The sequence below is a fragment of the Notolabrus celidotus genome, chromosome 3 (assembly GCF_009762535.1).
Source record: "Notolabrus celidotus isolate fNotCel1 chromosome 3, fNotCel1.pri, whole genome shotgun sequence".
Lineage (NCBI taxonomy): Eukaryota > Metazoa > Chordata > Actinopteri > Labriformes > Labridae > Notolabrus > Notolabrus celidotus.
Window position 1 is genome coordinate 30,864,706 of NC_048274.1, and position 18,923 is coordinate 30,883,628.

At 38.9% G+C, this 18,923-nt stretch overlaps 1 protein-coding gene across 3 annotated transcripts; it reads left to right on the plus strand.

Annotated features, from left to right (window-relative positions):
• Nucleotides 1-4,756: 4,756 nt before the first annotated feature.
• On the plus strand, nt 4,757-17,121 carry LOC117810105 (RNA-binding protein with multiple splicing 2). Of its 3 annotated transcripts, XM_034679713.1 has the most exons (9): nt 4,867-4,996; nt 5,169-5,414; nt 7,945-8,022; nt 9,321-9,359; nt 9,740-9,802; nt 10,805-10,955; nt 13,271-13,434; nt 15,317-15,389; nt 16,041-17,121. In XM_034679713.1, the coding sequence occupies exons 2-8, from the start codon at nt 5,361-5,363 to the stop codon at nt 15,380-15,382; spliced, it is 615 nt and encodes a 204-aa protein (XP_034535604.1). In that variant the 5' UTR covers nt 4,867-4,996; nt 5,169-5,360; the 3' UTR covers nt 15,383-15,389; nt 16,041-17,121. The 3 variants fall into 3 exon arrangements, with proteins under 3 accessions (XP_034535603.1, XP_034535604.1, XP_034535602.1); XM_034679712.1 differs by having other exon boundaries at nt 4,757-5,414; nt 13,271-13,419; XM_034679711.1 differs by having other exon boundaries at nt 4,877-5,414.
• Nucleotides 17,122-18,923: the final 1,802 nt, after the last annotated feature.

Consider the following 18,923-nt stretch of genomic DNA (forward strand, 5'->3'; position numbering starts at 1 on the left):
TCAAAGTTTCCTAGGACCTCCAAATGGATGTTTGGCTGTACCACAGAGGACACCGCGAACACAAGCTAAGTGCTTTAGCAGCGGGTGATGCTAACGCAGTCGGACAGGCTCAGTGTGGCGTGAAGCAGAAGAGTGCTGTGCGAGGTGACTTATGGGACAATGGGGCCGCTTTTTGCAAATAAAACATGAGGCTTACCCAGAGCCTCTGAGCTATACAGTCTCGGTTTCTGTCAGGTGTTGGTGGGTAGAAAGAGAGGGGGGTAAATCTGATTTAATGCTCTTGAACTGTTTGGATTAGCTGGTGGACACAATGACGGCTAATTCAGTAAAATGTGGCGTCTATTGCTAATGAAGAATCCTCTTAACACCTTAACATCCAGTTTAACACTTTAATTTCCTTTAAGAGGCTTTCATGATTTAAAAAAGTCTTATTTGACATTGACAGAATAATACACTGCTTAAAGTATACACCTATAATCAGCTTGAGCTTCTCATTGAAGCTTGAAGATTTTAGATCGAGTGAAAGTATCAAAACTAAGCCTCCATGTTTTCACGGCTGCATGAGCTGAAGCTGAATAATCTGATTTGTCTTGTAAGACACTGGATGCACATTTCCAGAAATCGTGTTTTAAATATTTAAACTTTTTGGAAACAGTGAACTTCAATTAGTTTTAGAACGATTCATTTTGAATGATTGAGTTGAACTTGTTTGACTTGGTAATGTTGAAAGATGTTTACTGGATATTTCAAAGAAAAACTTCATATAAAAGACGTACTTTTAAATCCTCCAGGGGAAATTCATTGTTTTTCACTCTGTTGTTGAAACATGCTGCACACTTAGAAATACATACAAGTACAATCAGGACCCATGTATCAGTGGAGAGATGTCCAAGTTAGGGGACTGCACTCAAACAAGCGCCCCTAGCCGTAAAGGTTCTGTACCTTGCTCATGAGCACCTTGGCAGTACCTAGGAAGTGAACTGGCACCTCTCCAGCAACGAGCCCAATTTTCTAACTTTGTCCATATCAGGACTTGAACTGGCACCCTACTGATTCCCAAGTGACTAAAGACTGAGTCATCACAGGGAATCATAAGATGAATGTAAAGAGTTCATGACAAAAAAGAAAACAATTACACATCCATGAGTTCAACATTGAAACTTTCTCACATATTTGGCTATTGCTTGGATATATTTTGAAATACTTAATAGTTTCACCTTTACCTGAGAGTCTTTCATGCCACTTTGTTTCTGCTCTGCGTGTCAGCAAACAGAATCTAAATATGGCCTATTACCAAAACTGCACACCCTGACCCTTTTTTTCACAACGTTTTAAATGCTCGTACTATATCTGAGAATATTTTTGTGGTACTTACGCTCCAGTTTGCTTTCTGGCTCACTGAACTTAGGAGGAAAATCATTGTTTTGTTCATATCATGGACGTAAGCCACCTTTAATAACAGGTCACAAGTGATAGCATGTAGTATAGAGGGGTAAGGAGCCACTGAGATACTGCCCAACTCCAACCTAATGTTTGTTTTTAAAATAGAGATGGCAACACAGTATTTTAAAGCCGCTTTATGGACTTGACAGCATCCTGAACTGTCACTATCTATCACGCCTTAACAGTATTTCCACACTGGTAATAGCAGTGTTAGAGACATGTGGGACTCGTGGTGATGTAAAAGCATAAGACAGAAATCATCCAGCAGGTCCAAAATAAAAAGGCTATTCTCCAGTTTCTTCAATTAATGACAAGCAGCAGCAGCCACTTGAGTCCTATAACTTTGTGAGGCAGTCCATTTAGACTAAAAAAAAACAAAAAAACATCTCTTGATAATTTCAACTATAAAAGTCCCTGCCCTAAATTATGTAAAGCCTCCATGCTAACACTTAAGAGGAGAGGTCTGTGAGTTTAGCTTCAAACAAGACCGAACGTTCCTTAAACTCAGACGAGGTGACATATAAATAAGAGATATTTGTTCTAAGCATCCACACTGCTATCTTTGGCGGTGAAGATGGTAGCAACATCTTTGGACATAAAAGCTTCAGAGCTTTAGTGACTCATTTTTGCTGTTAACCCTTTGTATGCAATTATCCACGTGTTTCAAACACTGGTTGTTTGAAAGGAATTGTAGAATCTTTGACAGTTTATTATAAAATGAACACTGGGAATAAGTAGAGAAAGAGACATGAAACAAAGGTATCGAAAACCTGGCTTCAAGGTCGAAAGATTCAGGGAAAATTACATGTTGTCAAGCAGAATTCTCTTCCTTTGTTTCAAAGAAATTGGTTGAAATCACTGACCTGAAATTAATAACTTCATTAATAACTGGATACTAGTCTTCAATTATCAGTCAAAGCATGAAGTTATTTCACATTTAAAAACGTATTCAGAGCAACTTATTGAGTTTTAATGTGATGCATGACAAGACATCAAACCCTGTATGAGTAAAAACAAAAACTATGTTACTTTAACTGCTCTGATTGGACAGAAGAAATTTGGATAACAGTACAATAAAAAATGTGTTTAAAGTGTGCAATGGTATTAAAGGCATTTAACGTGATCTATCAAAGATAATATTGAATTATTGCCCATTTCTGAAAAACTCAGAGTGACTTTTTGTTGGTGAAATGTAAGGTGAGTATAAGGTTTGATCTAACATTCCCGTGGGTGAGGTGCATAAAGACATCCTGTGCATGACGCTCTCATAGTACAAACTGTATGTACAGTATGTGCTCAATGAATTAATGAACACTCAGCAGCACAGTCAATATTTCATAGGCAGCAACCGTGTAACTTCAACAACAAATAGAGCATATAAACGCTGTTCCTTGTCATTTTCAACAAAACTAGTTCAGCTTCTGGCTTAGGAAAGAGCCCTGTCCCTGCAAACTACATATATGTTATTCTTATGAGATCTGACTTTCAGTTTGTTTTCTGAGATAGAATATTAACAAGACAAAAAATGTGAGATGAAAAAAGGGTAAAATTAAAAAAACAAATACATAAAGACAACACAAAACCACAGCCAGCAGTCATTGTCCAACCAGTGTTTTATTGGTTTTGGATAAGTCACAAAAAGGAATCACTTCCTCAATCAAATCAGCTCATTTTAATTCAAACGTATTGATTATTTCACACTTTTGAAAAGATTTGACACAAAAAATCAAAATTTAGAAATGAGTGTAAAAAACAAAAGATGAATTGTTTATTCTCCACGATTTCACTGCAGCTGATGATCAGCATAGATTCATCTGCAGATATTTGGTGAATTCATAGTCAGTGGTTCACTGTTTCAGTGCAGGAAAGACTGTTTTGTCAGTTGAATAAATAGACATTTAATTTACAAAGAACAATAATTGCTTTATAGTCTAAAAAAATAGTTTTTGGCATATTGCCCTAAATGATCAGGGGCATTGCACAAAACCATGGGGCCCACACAAGGCACTCACTATTGGCTCTCTACCTGCATTGACAGCCACTCATTATTTTATCCTTGTGGGCCCCTCTAACATGAGGGCCCTGTATACCATCCCCCAGTCACCCCTGTACATGATTGATCAATTATTAGAACTGAGTGTTAACACGTTAATATTCAGTTTGAGCAATTGTTTCACATAAAGAATTAATACGCTGTTTCTATGTGAATAATTATTTTTCATGATCTAAGAGGTTTTTAAATTAGTGCTGCATGAAGATACAGTTAAAGGTGAAAAACAAACACATCCTTTTTCACAGTTAAGCATCTTGCTTAAACAACTGGGGTTCAGTAAGTCAGTACAGAAACACAGTGCAAACACAGCAGAGCTTCACTATTTTTAGATCAAATCTGAAGAAGTACAGAGAACATAGGGCCTCCCCCTCCTCGTCCCGCAAGTCTGATTGTGTTCTTATACAAAGTCAGGAAGCCGTCTGGCCTCTCAGAGCTGCCTTGTTGTGAGGAAATGCACTGCAAGCTGGGCTCACGTCCAGGGCTGGGTCTTACTCACAACACAGGCCGCTTCCCCACCCACGCCACTGCTACGTCAACATGTTCCCAAAAGGATAAAGACAGTTATTATTAGTGTAATTATTCAAATTGTTGAATATATTTGTAATGGCAGAAATAAAAGTAAATATTCTTTAGTTATCCTAGAATTACATGTATCAAACTAACAAAGTACAGCTTTCTCACGCCACCAACTACATTTTCTTAATCATAAAAATGATAAAGAGTTTAGGACAAAGCTCTCCTGATGTATAACAAATATAAGGGTCATTTAACGATAATGTAAATAATTTCTTAACATTACAGTTCAACCTTTTAATCATTGGTTATGTGTGCTCTCTGAGGTAAAATCCCTTGCTTGAAATAAAACCCAATTTATTTATTTATTATATTAAATTGTCTTTTAAATATTTTGCTACTGAGCTGCTCCTATTTTTTAACCAACATAAAATAGGAATACATTTAATGAGATGTCAGTATGAAGTCCATAGTTAATCATTTGGCCTATGTGTTAATAATAGAATTAAAACAGGAAATATAAGTGAATACTGATACTTTTATTCCTGAGTAATGCAGAGGTAAAGGCCTCTTCTTATTCTTCTTTGGCCTCTTTAATTTTGTGGATGTGAAACATTGAGATGAGGCTCAAAACAACACAAGCAACAATAATGTACTTTACTAATCTTGTATTATTTTTGCTCTCAGATGAAACACACTGTAGAGGTCAGGGAGAAATGGCCATTGGCTGTGCAGGCTCCATAGAAACGGTGATGCGGCGGCGGAGGGGCCGGCCCTTCCTGCAACAGCTGAGGCGGATCTACAGCCTGATTACGGCTCACAGCGGACTCCAACATAATTGATGACCTAATTGAAAAGCAGGAGGAGGAGAGAGAAAGAGAAGGAGGAGGGGGGCTCACTCACGGACAGGAGGAGAGAGAGACGCGCTCCAATGAGAAAAGTTTACTTGTTCTTCCCCCGCACAGTCCCGCAGCTGAGGGCATTGATGTGAGCTCAGAGGCTTCGAGTTTTTTACGCGCACTTCTTTCCCCCCATCTTTCACCCTCACACACGGAGCACAAATCCACCTTCTCACCTTTAGTTTAGCGCGTCTGTCATTCCTTCCCTTTCCTTTTCCTCCCTTTTATGAATGATTCTCTCTCGCAATACTTCTTCAAAGATATCCACGGATACCTCCTCTCCGCCGCCGTCCTCGTCCGCACGACCTCACCTCGGCACATCTTCTCTCGTCAAGTTCAAACGCCACCAGGACTTTCACTGCAGCTTCAGACGCACTTGGGGAAAATATCACTCGACGAGGAAACTCCTGATACTTTCCGAAGCAGCAGCAGCAGCTGAGGCGACCGTCAACATGAGTCTCAAAGCTGACGCAGAGCCCAACAACAACGTGTCCATCGAAGAGGAGGTGAGTTTAACACAAGTTTGAATTCTCAGAGATTCTCACTCGCTCCTGTTCAGGCTCAGTCACGGCCCCACTGAACTGCGTCAGGTCCCAAAATCAGACTTTGAATTTGGTTCAGGTGAGAGTGTGTGAAAAATTAGCTCAAACGGGGCTTTCCATTTTACTGGAACAACTGCAAAGAAAAGAGCACCAATGTTACTTTATTAGAAGAGTATTGGATAAAGAAACTCCTTAACAATTTATTTTTCAGTTTTTTTTCTAAAACATTGAAGTCTTAATTTCTATTTTTAATCACTAGATTTAAAACGTGTTCCACCAGGTGTGCTCAATAAGCTAATAATTCTGCAAATCAATGAAACACCCAGCCTTCTTCAATGGAGAGGATTTTCTCTTGTATTGAATTTTATTGTAGACCTGTGACTCTCATTGTTGGTGTTTTGTAGTAATGTTGCAGGGGTTCACGAGGCGTTACATTAACCGTAAACTTAGTCAGAAACAACAGCAATTTAACTCTGAATATTAGATAAAGATCCAATTTAGAAAAAAATGCATCCCACCTGCGTTTCAAAAAAGCGAAATATCTTAAATGCAATAGATTAAACAGCAAGGGCCTCTTTTTATTTCCTCAATACAAATCTTATTTTTTTTCTTTAAATGTGTCTCTCAGCATCCTCATTGTGTGCACGTATCTTTATCTGCTTCTATTTTGCAATCACCTGCCAAACATAAGAGGAGTCAAATAAACATCTCTAATTTTACCATCTCCACCTCTGAATTGTGTTCAGGCACCAAGTCATCATGCAACTAAAACCTAGATTAATAATAGCTTTGTAAAATTAATATCCTAATTTGGGTAAAACATAAGGAATATAAAATTTAATCAAACTAATAATTTTGAAATTAGACTCATTATTGAACTTCCCTCAACAATTATCCATGATGTCTTTTTTTTTTTCCCCAGCTGTCACTCTGACGCTCTGTGTGGCCGGCTGTGTTTCCTCTTTAATGACTCCTTATGGAGACACTGAGGGGAGCACCGGGCCTTTTGTTGCTCCTCCTTTGTTCCCATTATCTTACTACAAAGACACGTGTGGCCACTTGACTTCTTTTACCCTAATTTGCTTTAGCGTTTTCTTCTCCTTGTTGTTGAGTACAAAGTTTAAGTAAACAGGCCAGAGATGTTGTTGAAGCCTTGTAAGACAACCGTCAAACAAAAAAGAGCATCATCTGAGCCACCAGTAGTCCTATTTATTTAAAGTATTTCTCTAAAATTAAACCTAAAATAAGAGAAATAATGGCTAGACCTCAGCAAGGTTTAAAGGTTATAAACTAAAATTTAAGGAGAAGCCCGTGGACACATTAAAACATCTCAATTGACTCTGTGTCCAGCTATGCCGGCTTTATATTGCTGTATGCCCCGACTTGTAAGAGGGCTGAGAAATGCTGCTGCGCAGCACCTGAAAAATGCTGGCGGGCCAGCAGGGCCAGGACCGTGGGTCAGAGGAAGGAAATGGTGTCACGCTGTGCTCTGTTGTCCATTGCTGTTCCTCTGGCAGCCCCATTGTACTGAGGGCCTCCCCACTGACTGGGAACTAATGGGCCTCGTACTGCACGCTTGTTTCCACGACCACACTGGACAATATGCAGCCTCGGCTTTCAATATCTGATCAGGGAAAGTCTAGGAGGTCCATGGAGGGGATCCCAGAGGTTCCCCGGCAGGAACATATTTTTACTGTTTGGACTTGAACATGTTGAAGTGACAGGATGATTAAAATATTGTTGTTTTTTACAGTGTCAATGTTTTTAAGCTGAATTAGAGAACAATATTAAACCCAATGGGATTATTTTAATGTCAGTTTTATCAAGACTCAATCAGTTTGATAATACAGGCCTTAAAATAGTGGCATTTGATAAATCTGAGGAGTCAGAAAAAGAAATATGAATAAACCTTTTGCAAATCACAAACTTGTCCCTTATATTTTCCTTTTATTGATTGTTGGATAATATTTACTTTGGTCTCTAGCTTTATTTAAATAAAACAAATAATCCTCAGGGGGATGGACAGTCTTTAGCTGAAATGCTTACGTCCAGAGAGTTGCAAGAAGACGTGCTGCAGGTTTTTTTTTTAAATTGAAACCCAGTGTGTTGGAAACAGTGGCTTAAAAGGTCAGTTCTGCAGAAACGTTGACACATTTTTATCAGCTTGGATTGAAGAGAAGTAAGGGAACCTAACCAGTGCATCATTGACCCATGACCTTTATGGAGCTAAAATCAAATGTCAAACTGATATGAAGCTTATGGTGTTGTCTTTGTCACATTTTCTCTTTTTTATCTTAATATGTAAGAAATGAAGGTTTTCTGATAATTGTTAAACATGAATGTATGCTGCAAGTAGAACTGTTCATATTTCAGTATGTTTGTTGGTTACTCCTGAAGAATGATGTAAGGGTCTTATCTTAAACTGAATAAAGACACCAAGTATTAGATGTCTCTCTTCCACCTGATGATATGCAGTTTTTCTTTTTGTTTGCAGGTACGAACGCTGTTTGTCAGCGGCCTGCCCGTCGATATCAAACCTCGGGAACTCTACCTTCTCTTCAGACCCTTTAAGGTATGTCGCAAAATGATTTATACGAAAGCTGTGTGAGGTGAATTTTGGTTTAAAGGTAACAGACTTCCCACCTTCTTTTAAAACAGTAAAGGTAGTTGTTGCTAGGTGCAGGAAAAGACTCATGGAAAGTGTTTCTGAAAGGCTAATCAACTTACAAGGAAAAATATTTTAAATGAAATGAGGTCTGAGGAAATAATTGTTATCCTTTCTGCAGGATAATTCCTTCCAGTAGCGTTTGATGTTTCAGCTCACACAGTAGAGGGTTTATCCGTGCTCCTCTTTTGTGCATATTTTCATCAAACAATCCCCCTGTTAACGGAGCTCCGGATATTTGCATTTATGGAAATGAGGCCACATCATTGTTTGTCCATTGCCCCGAGTTTCTGACCGGACTCCACCTCCATAAACACCCCTCCCACCCGTGTCCTAACTAACTAAATTGGAAGTGGTATCCCTTGCACATGGATGACCCTGTGGAATGTGTAAATGAGTAGCCCTCGCGATTGGCCAACCAACCCTCTCCGTGACCCAGCTCACTCACTGTGTGGAGACATTTCTGTTTCCTCTCGTAACATGTAGAGATTGTGAAACCACTGCAGTTGTTTGTTTTTCTTAAGTCATTGTATGAGCTTTACCTTTCTGCCTTTTTTGTCCATGGCAGGCAAACACCGGCAGAGTGTGTGGAAATAAGTTAAAATCTGTTCAGGTTAAATTCAGGTGTGATGGAAATAAAAATCCTGAATCTTTTCTTTTGTTTTTAACACAAACTTTTAATATTGACTGTAGTCTACCTGACTCTCTCCTCTTGTTAAGGGATCTGGTTTAGGGTTGTTGTAATGGATTCATCACAGCTTGTGAAAGTTGTTAATTTTTCCATGACTGTAAATCAGGATCAGGAGAGATCTCATCTATCAATACACTTGTCAGGCAAATTCCCCTAACCAACCTTTGTGCTGAATTTAACTTGGTGTATTTAGTAGAGCTCTCAACATTATCTGATAACATGCATTTTTCCTTAAACTCGACACAGCCTTAACTTTCTCATTTTCATCATTTTGGATGACACTACTTCAGTTTTCTGGAAGCTTGATTTGTTGGAGCTGTCCATTTTTTGTCGTATAAATATCTAAGTAAAATACTGTCGGAGTTGAGTCGAGGAGCCTTGAGGTCTTGCTGTCAAGCTCAGACTTGAGGTGCACACAGGCAGGTTCCTCTTGATAAAGCAAGAAATGTTCATGCCTGACTTCCTCCATGTGACTGCTGCAGGGTGGATAATTGGCTATCTTTCTTCCCCACAGGGTTATGAAGGGTCACTGATTAAGTTAACATCAAAACAGGTGAGATGCCTCCCATCAGTGGAAGAAACGGCTTAAATGCAACGCTAAAGTACTTCACAAATGAATGCTATGTTGACTCTAATTGTGATAATGTTTGCTTAGAAATAATAAATTATTGTTTTCATTGTGTTAATGCCATTATATTAATGCTGTGTTAGAAACATTAAGACGTTAAATAAATTATTTTTTTATTTAAAAAAGGTTCTTAAATTTGACATTTTGAACAAATTCTAGAAATGATGACTTTAAACAAAGTCCTCTATAATTGGTGGATATTTGATAGGAAATGTTTCTTGTGTTTGGAGATGCTCTGTTGTCTCTGGCATAGATGTTTTGTTGTTTGTTTTGCTAAAGCATGTTTCTTCCGTTTTGCCTTCCAGCCAGTTGGGTTTGTAACCTTCGACAGTCGCACTGGAGCTGAAGCTGCGAAAAATTCACTAAATGTAAGCATTCACTTGTTTTTTTTTTTCAGTTTATTTAATTTCTTTCAATCTGTTGCTGTTTTAATTTCCCCCTTGTTTAAAAAAACTCCAAATGTTGCTTTGTATTTCTTAGATTTGTTCTAACCTTTGCTTGAACCTGAAAAGAAAAAGTGATTGGGACTTTAAGAAAATTCTTCTCTCCCAAAACCTTCTCAAAGCCAACCCATTTTGTCTTTTTATAATTCAATGGCAGGGTCATTTTTGGAAAGAGGCCAGAATCCCGTAGCCTTACGGTAGTTTACTTTGACCTTGATACACATCCCTTCTTAGTCTGGTATAGCTTTCCTTATTTTGCATATCACTGCTTTACTGTAATACCTGTTCCATAGCCACATGTGTAGTGTTATTTGGACACATCTTCAGTAGTGTAACCTCTTATTTTGGCACCCAGTAGCCCACATTGGCAGAATCTAACACTTCTCTCTCATAGCCTCTAGCTTTCCTTATGAGCATCACCTCCTAGACACACCAGCAGTCACACACACAGACACACACACACACCAAGATACTACTCACCTGCATGTGGGCACAACGCTTAGGGCACAAGAACACACGCAGGGTTAAACCACCTAAAGGATTTACACTCGGTCTCACCATTGGCCCCTTTTCCTCGTCTCCCTTTTCTCGTGGCTCTTTTGACTTGTGTACTCCTCCCCCTTTTGCCTTTGCTCCTTATCTTGTCACAAGGAAAAGGAGACGCAAGCCTGTTGAAATATTTCAGGAGTGTTTCCTTCAGTCTTCCCTTTTTTTTAGGAATATTTCATGGATAATTTTAACATCACACTGGAGGAGGAAAGAAAGGAGTTAAGCTCAAGGGAAGCTTGAAGGAAACACCCCAAGTATGGAAACACAGCTTTAGGAAAGGAGGCCATGTGAGACTACTGAGCAACAGCCCCCTCAAACTCAGCCCACCTCCCTTACAATACTATGTCCCCCTCCTCCCCTCCTCCGTCTCTCCCCCAGGGTATCCGTTTTGACCCCGAAAGCCCTCAGACCCTGCGCTTAGAGTTTGCTAAAGCCAACACGAAGATGGCAAAGAGTAAGCTGATGGCCACACCGAACCCCACAAATATCCACCCTGCTCTAGGAGCTCACTTCATTGCACGGGACCCATGTAAGTTGTACGGCTGCACCACTCTAGGCTCTTTCATCCACTCTCACCTTGGCAATGCCAGTACTCAAATGCCCTTCTTACCCTTTTTTTTTTAAATCTGTCTTAAAATGTTGAGGCATTGAAGACAAAATTGTCAGGGGTTACAAACAGAATCTAACAAATGAAGAACTAACTCACCTCCACATGCATGTGCCATCTCGACTCTTTAGAAAGCTGCTTTGCTTCTGTCCAGCTGGAAAATATCACTCTCATAGGATTTAGTCAGCTGTGTTTCTGCTCTTTTTGCATGAACACCTGCTGGATTTATTAGTTTTAAACAGGTGACAGTTAAAAAGGGAGTGAGGATGCATTCAGACCAGATTTCATCTAATGAAATTTAACCATGTGGTGAAGATGGGGAAAGGTGTTGGCAAAGTTGTTGCAGTTGGAGATAGCAGGGTTAAGAACAGGGCTTCAGCTAGTTATGAATCTTATACCATTGATTTAAGCGCTATATTATCATTTACCTTATCTTTGTACCTTTACTCACTGTAGCCAAAAGTCCATCTTTCAAATTGTATCTTCTCTGCAAAAGCATGAATATTTCCTGCGATTGCAAAAATTTCCCTCTGTGGCATAGACCTCTGTGCAACAGAGCGAAATTTTTGCAATCATGTGATTGAAGGTTCAAACTAGATAGTGCCTGTAAGAGAGGGATAGGCTTCATCCCAGTGAGGCCAATATTGATACTAGTATCTGTATGCTTCCTAAAATGTGGTCTCAATAAGGAGGCCAGTCGAAGGACAGATTGTATTCAATGGTCCAAAGAAATTAACTAACATCAGGAAAATCATTGTGACTATAACAGTGTGTAGACTTTACTTTTATTTTACCCCATATCCCCATGCCATACTGCCTTGTCTTTTACAAATCAAGGGGAAGTAGGTGCAGAACCCTTCTGATAGTGCTTCTGGCCAGTGACACCAAACAAGAGGGAAGTTCCTGTATAGCTTTCCCTTTCATCTGAGGCAGCATAACGTGGAGGTGATGGGTACTGGTACAGGAGAATAAGTGCTCTGCATGGTGAACTTATCATTTCCCACAATGCATTGTTAAAAGTACTGAAAAACTGATGGTCACTTACTGAGCAATATGGAAAATGGTGAACAGACAAGAGGAGCACAATCAGCCCCCTGTCTGCTAAACAGAATGATCAGAATAAGAAACACCAAAAAATGTTGGTGACATTTCTACAATGAATATTAATAAATATAAAGGGTTATAAACGTAAAGAGTAATGGATTTTCTATGGAGTAACGTTAGTATTTCTTCACTGATGTCAGGCAGGAGATCATTGTATGTACGTGACAAATAGGTTATGGTGCAAAATTTAGGGTATGGTTATGTGTTTAAAATTAATATAATTGAATTTGTGAATATACACTTAGTGTAATACTTCTTATCAATGAAATTGATGATATTGATGTTGGATCTCTGACATGAGCTGAGCATCACGTTTTACATGCACAACAGCAATGATGTCATTATTCAGTGTCCTGCAATATTGCAACTAGTGTGCGTTTTTTTTTATGCTGACAATTGAGCTCACTGTATAGCCCACTACATCCAATGGAAGTAGGGAATGAGTTTGTGATTTTGGTCACAACCCATATCTTGGTTTTGCTGTGATGCAAAGTAATTATGTCTTTCGATTACTGTTTTAAAAAAAAAAAAAAAAAAAAAAAGATTTCCGATTAAAGGTTCAGTGTCTCAGGAACTTTGCAATGGTGAGTATCAGTACAGTTATTTCCATTTTGCAATTGTGAGCGTGAAAGATATGAACTAATGATTGATGTAACATTTCCTAAGCAAGGATTTCAACCCCTCCCCATTGTAGCTCCTTGCTTACATGATCAAGGGCTCTCCAGAGCGATGGGTAGGCCCGAAGGAGGGTTGGGACAGAGCCAAAGATATGTCTCTAATAGAAACTAGAAGCAAATGTACCCTGAGTTGTTCCGCATTAAAGAAATGTTCCTGAAATCTGGTCTGACTGCATCTTTCTAAGAGGATAGATGTTATTTAGGTTCCTGTCATGATAGTTTATTTACAGCCAATTTCTAACTAGATTGAATTTAATCTCTGATCAGTCCTAAATAAAAAAAAAAAAAAGTTTTGATGGCACAAGTTGTACCAAAGAACAGTTTTTGCAGCATGGTTTCATTGCACATTTTCTTTATTATTCAAAATTTGAGGCCTTCTTACTTTATTCTCAAAAGATGAATTTGTTTAAGTGTTGGTTTAGTCAGCTATGTCTTTCCCGCCCTGTACTTCCCCAGATGATCTGACAGGGGCAGCACTGATCCCAGCATCTCCGGATGCCTGGACTCCGTACCCTCTGTACACCACTGAGCTGACCCCGGGTCTCCCTCACGCAGCCTTCACTTACCCGGCGGCTGCTGCCGCTGCTGCAGCCCTCCACGCCCAGGTGAGGGACCAACCGGTGTGTGTCTCTTTTATCTTCTATTTCCTTCATAGTTCACCATTCTCTAGCTCAAACTCAGCTCTGGCAATACAGGAAAAAAATTCTGGACAAAAAAAGAAAACAGGATTATGATGCACAGTTACCATTAAATGCAGGAATTATGAAAAGTTTCTATATGCAGATGCGTAATTATCCATCACAGCAAAAATAAATCCTAAAACTGAACCAAATTAAAAGTAAATGATACCTCACTGATACTTAAAACCTTTATCATTTACTGTTCAGAGGAGATCCAGAAGCTATTCCCAGTGGTCCTCAAAGATATTATAACGGCCCATGTGTTGCTGAAGAAAAAATCAATGTCAAGTCTGAGGTTGTTGGCTGCACAACTTGTTCCCATTTAATATTACAAGCTGCTGAGTGGAATTTAAAAACCATGAGTTATACTGTTATAAAATTATTTGTCATTTTGAAATGGAAAATTTCTGAGGAAGTAATGCGTGCATTCTTTGATGTAGTGTAACATTACAATAGCATGCACTTAGCTTTAATCCCTCTTTGTGGCTGTCATCTGGCTGCTTTTGGCTCATGGATTCCTTTTAATGGATGATCCTAGACATGGAGGTATAAATTTATCTTTTATTGCAGCATCACCATCCTGTCAGTTTGCTGGCAGAAAATGGTTCACTTACTGATAAAATAAGAATATTCCAGTATGCAGGAAAAAAAAACAAGTTGATGTGCAGCTTCAGTCTAAATGCCAACCAGGCACTACGTTTCAGTTTGGATCAATACTTATCTAAAGATTTAAATCAATCAATCTTTATTTGTATAGTGTCAAATCATAACAAACATTATCTCAAGACTCATTTACAACATAAAGTGGTGACAACTATTTGCTTCAACATTTAACTGTACTTTCTGTCTGAAATCAATTTCACAATATGTTCTATTTTATTTTTATATCTAATTTGCAGATTTTCATGTTAAATATTTTAATATAAGTTCCATCGTGCTTACTGAAAATAAATCGGATGGGAGGGGAGCGGCACAAAGTGTTTACATTGTAAGCTAATTGCAGTCTAAATGCTCCAGCTGTAGTGCTGCTGACTACAAGGCAGTGGGCAGGGCTTTTAGTTAACAATAGCAATGGAAAATATTTCTCTTGTTGGGTCGTTTAAAGTTCATTGTGATCTAACTTCCTCGAGCAGAGTAAGAGTAGAGGGGAGTGCTGCCCTGCAAAGTAGGCAGCTATTACATGGGCCATTTTGTCGGGCACAGGAGGCAGAGGAATGTCAGGTATTCGCTCAGAGAAATTGTCAGACTTGATGGTCTTCTCTGGAGGTGCCAACTTACTGTCCATGCTCCTGTTGGAATATAAGCTGCGGTGTAGCCACATAAAGGAGGGGAAGGCTTTATTAATTGCAATCTGATGAAAGATCCCTCTTCCAACTGACCCTTAGCCTCGTTAGTTTGTGGCAGAAGTCTCCACATGTTTCCAAACAACTGTTGATAACCTCCTGTGTTTATCTGAAAGGCCTCCATGCATGTAGTTCAGTGTAGAAATGTGAGGCTTAATTCTATCTCAGGTTTTAGTCCCAGGTATGGAAATGTTGCAGGCATACCAGCTGATCACCCAGTGGAAATGTTTAACACACGGAGAGGTTCAACTCTCCCCATTTCCATGCCCGTTAATTACTCAAGGACCATTGTCCTCAATGAGCAGCTACATGACCCACATTCCCATGGCTTCAGAGTGACCACGGCTTAAAGGGACAGTCTTCCTAAACCTGCTGGTGTAAAGTAAATTTCAAAGAGGGTTGATGTATGAAATCTGCAGGATGAGGCACTGAAGCCTGGTTTTGGTCTGCTGTACATGACTTTGTTTGTGTTTCTTTAGATGCGCTGGTACCCTACTCCATCTGAGACTTCCCAGCCTGGATGGAAGTCCCGGCAGTTTTGTTAGATATTTAGTGAGTAACCTTTGGTTGACCAGTATTTGTTTTTAATATTTTTTTTTGATTTCCAAACCTCCACCTGCCATCGTCTAAGTGCTATCAGGATGTCAAGCAAACTGTGCAGTATTAAAATATTGTGCAGTATTCAAATATTGTCAGTCATTTAGTTTAATTTCAGTGTTTCAGCTTAGGACTTATTTTATTTGTACATACTTATAGAGAACCATTCCTGTGCAAAGATTTAAATCAACAATGTTATCACTCAAGACTTTTCAACTTTGTAAATATGTGGCCTAAAGCCCCAAGACCATTTGTTCCTGTTAAAGACATACCTCATTTAAAAAAGGGCATGAATATACTGTGTACACATAAAATGTTACAAATTATCAAACCATTGGTAAATTACCCTACTATTGCTTCTTAAAAGTGCTCATTTAATAGCAACAAAGTAAGCTGTTGTACTTTTTAAGTATGAAACTCAACCTTTTGAAGCATCTTTTTTATGATTTATGTCTTGAATTGGAACAAAATGTCTGAGGGGGCTCAGAAATGCAGATGCAATGGGTTAATACAAGATATTTTTAGACTGCTAAATCGTTTAGGTTATTTGAATGAAGGCTTTACCTGCTTGTTGGGACTAACTCTTGTTTTCCCTGCTTTCTTCAGGCCTCTGGAAACCACACCTTTGTCCAGCTGAAGTGAGGTTTGCCAAGCTCTTCATTAATTTAATCAGGTTTATTTAATGGACAAATGTGCATTACTATAAACAAACAGTATTTATATCTCCTCCCGATTGTCTGTGGGGGGGGAGCCTGAGTTGAAACCATCTTGCTGTCGACAATCTGAGCTTTTCCTTGGCAACTATTGCGGTACCATCTTAGCACTTCAAAATACAACCTCATGCAAGCCTAGTGTCAAACTCCATGGATCATATTTGCTGAGGAAAATTTGGCGAATTGAAGCTACCGTTGTTAAGCTAGTCCTTCCATGGGTCACCGCTGCTCCTGGGAGGTTTAGAAGCGTTAAGAGTCATTGCATGTTAGTCTTTTTGGCATGAATTTAGAACGCAGAGTTCTGTGTATCCTAATTTTCTTAGTGTTTGTGTTGCCTCGCTCTTCTTTGGCCTAGACAGCGATATGTTTTGTTTTCCCTGTAGAACCTTGGTCTTACCTCTGTGAAAGCTAGGCTGTTGTGTAAATGGCTTATCTCGCATGGACCTTGTGAATGCATCCCTACGTTCTATGACAACCCCAGTCTTTATGATCATATCAGTGTCTGTCATTATTTGAGCAAAGGAAAGTACAAATATTTTTGTACTTTTTGCGTAATGTATATTTATGCATTTTTGTGCAACTAAATAATGAAACCTGTATAAGTTGGATGGATTAGTCGTCTCTTGTGTTCTTGGTGTTACTTTATGAACCTATAATCCTGTTGACGTAGTTTTAAAGAAGAAAAAAGTGCAATTTGTTTAAAGGGGAATGGATATCTGTCAAAAATGGAAGTATTCTGAAGGTGGCTTGTGCCATTCTGCTAAAATGAGATTGCTGCAAAACGATCTTTCAGAATGTGAAACTGGACTACAAACGAAAAAGCGTGTTTATTTTGGGCGGCCATTTTGAAATGGGAAGCAGGAATAGAGTGATGGAGGAATTTAGTTTGTGGTTTAGAACATGTTTGTCTTTGTATCTGCTGTGCATAAGATGTAAAAAATGTTCCCATCTTATGAATAAAAGAAGTGAATGCATCTCTGTTTGGGCATCTGTCATTTATTGCTGCAGCCAATCAAAGTTAACAAACGCTCTCACACTGTGTGCTGACTCCGATAAGTGAGATCTGCGGACATCAGATGTCAACATCAATAATTCATGATAACTTTTCATTTGTAATGCACTGTTGCATTAGTGTCTGTTTGCATCATGTGTGGAGTTGACCTCCACACTCTCACCTCATGAGCTGCTGAGATGCTCTGCTCAGCCAACCGTGACGCCTCCTCCAGGGACTCTTAAGTGACTCCATACCACCAGCTGCCTAATTGTAGGGGTGACAGCGCTGCTGGTGGACTGTAAGCATTGTTCCATATTGTGCCGAGTTGGTTATGGTACAGAAAATTGTAGAAGGCCTTCATTGTTCATTGAACAATGAAACAATCGCCACTCCCGCTCAGGTCAAGTTAAAGACCAAGGGAAACCAAATTATTAATTCCGGCAAATCATTGCTACAGCCTACAGAATCAGATAAAGACTTACTGTAACAAAACGAAGGGAAATAAAAGTAAGTGCAATTTTTTTGGCTTTAAATGTACTAAGCTTCAGAACGACAAATGCTAGTACAGGTACGGGTGTAGCTATGATCCATTATGAATACATTCATCAAGCTTCTATTAACAGGATGGAGTTTAAAAGCCATTCTGCCTGTTACATGTATATCTAACCTGTGTCAACCAAGTGATGGCTTGAGGTTGAACCTTTTAAACCATACCATTTGGGTTAAAATGTACCCAGTTAGTGGACCATTTTTGAAATAAAAAATTAAGATTGGAGAGGGAAAGAAATGGGTGGGAAAAAAACTTGACTGATTGGCTTATTAACAAGATGAACTCACACTGACTGTTTCTAGTGTCCCAAGTATGTTGGGAAAATTTAGAATAAAAATAAGGCAAGTAAAGCATCACCCTGAGTTTGGAGAAACTGAGATGGACATTAACAATTACAAAAATCCTCATTCATTTGAAATGTTAATTATTTGCAGACTTTCTCATTCATCATTGGATGCTGTCAAAGTCTGACAAAATATCTTCAAACTGTGAAGGTTAAAACCCATACAAATAACAGACTGTTCAGAAGAATAAAATAATCCTCTCAGGAACCGGCCTCTTTCCTTTCATGGAGAAAAAAAAACTGGTCATTTGACATCACTTTGACAGAGAATATTTGGATTGACATGAAATCAATACGGAGTGCGAAGATGGTGAAGCTACGGGTTGGAAGGCAGAAAATGTATTTTCTCCTTTTTATCTGCAGACAGGCTGAATGCCAGAATCAGATAGAAACCTCAACGTAAGTATGATGTTCATTTATTAAACATGTTTTCTCTACCTTTTTGAAGTAATTTTAATACAATGTCATTGAAAACCGTCATCTGCAGGCTGATGCTCAGGGCTCAACCTTTTCATTTAGGAGCTGAATCATCTTCTGCTATAAATTGGAGAGGATTAAATATGGTGAATCTGCAGTGAGATGAAGAGAAGAAAAAGAGTATTTAAATACATGTATTGGCATTTCTGTCTTTTTCTGTTTTTGTCAATAAAAATGTCAGTGATGAAGAGCTGACTCTCAGAAACAGAGGGACTCAAAGCTCAAAACATCATCTAAGAGGTGGATACCAGTGTGACATTTATTAAAGTCATGAGCATCAAGTTGTGTAGACGGATGAATTAAAATACAGTAATGTTTAATATGTGCTCTGGTTTACAGAGAAATGTGGAGGAAAAACAATATTGTTTTTTGTTATTTCAAACAAATAACTAACAAATTTATGGAACAGCAT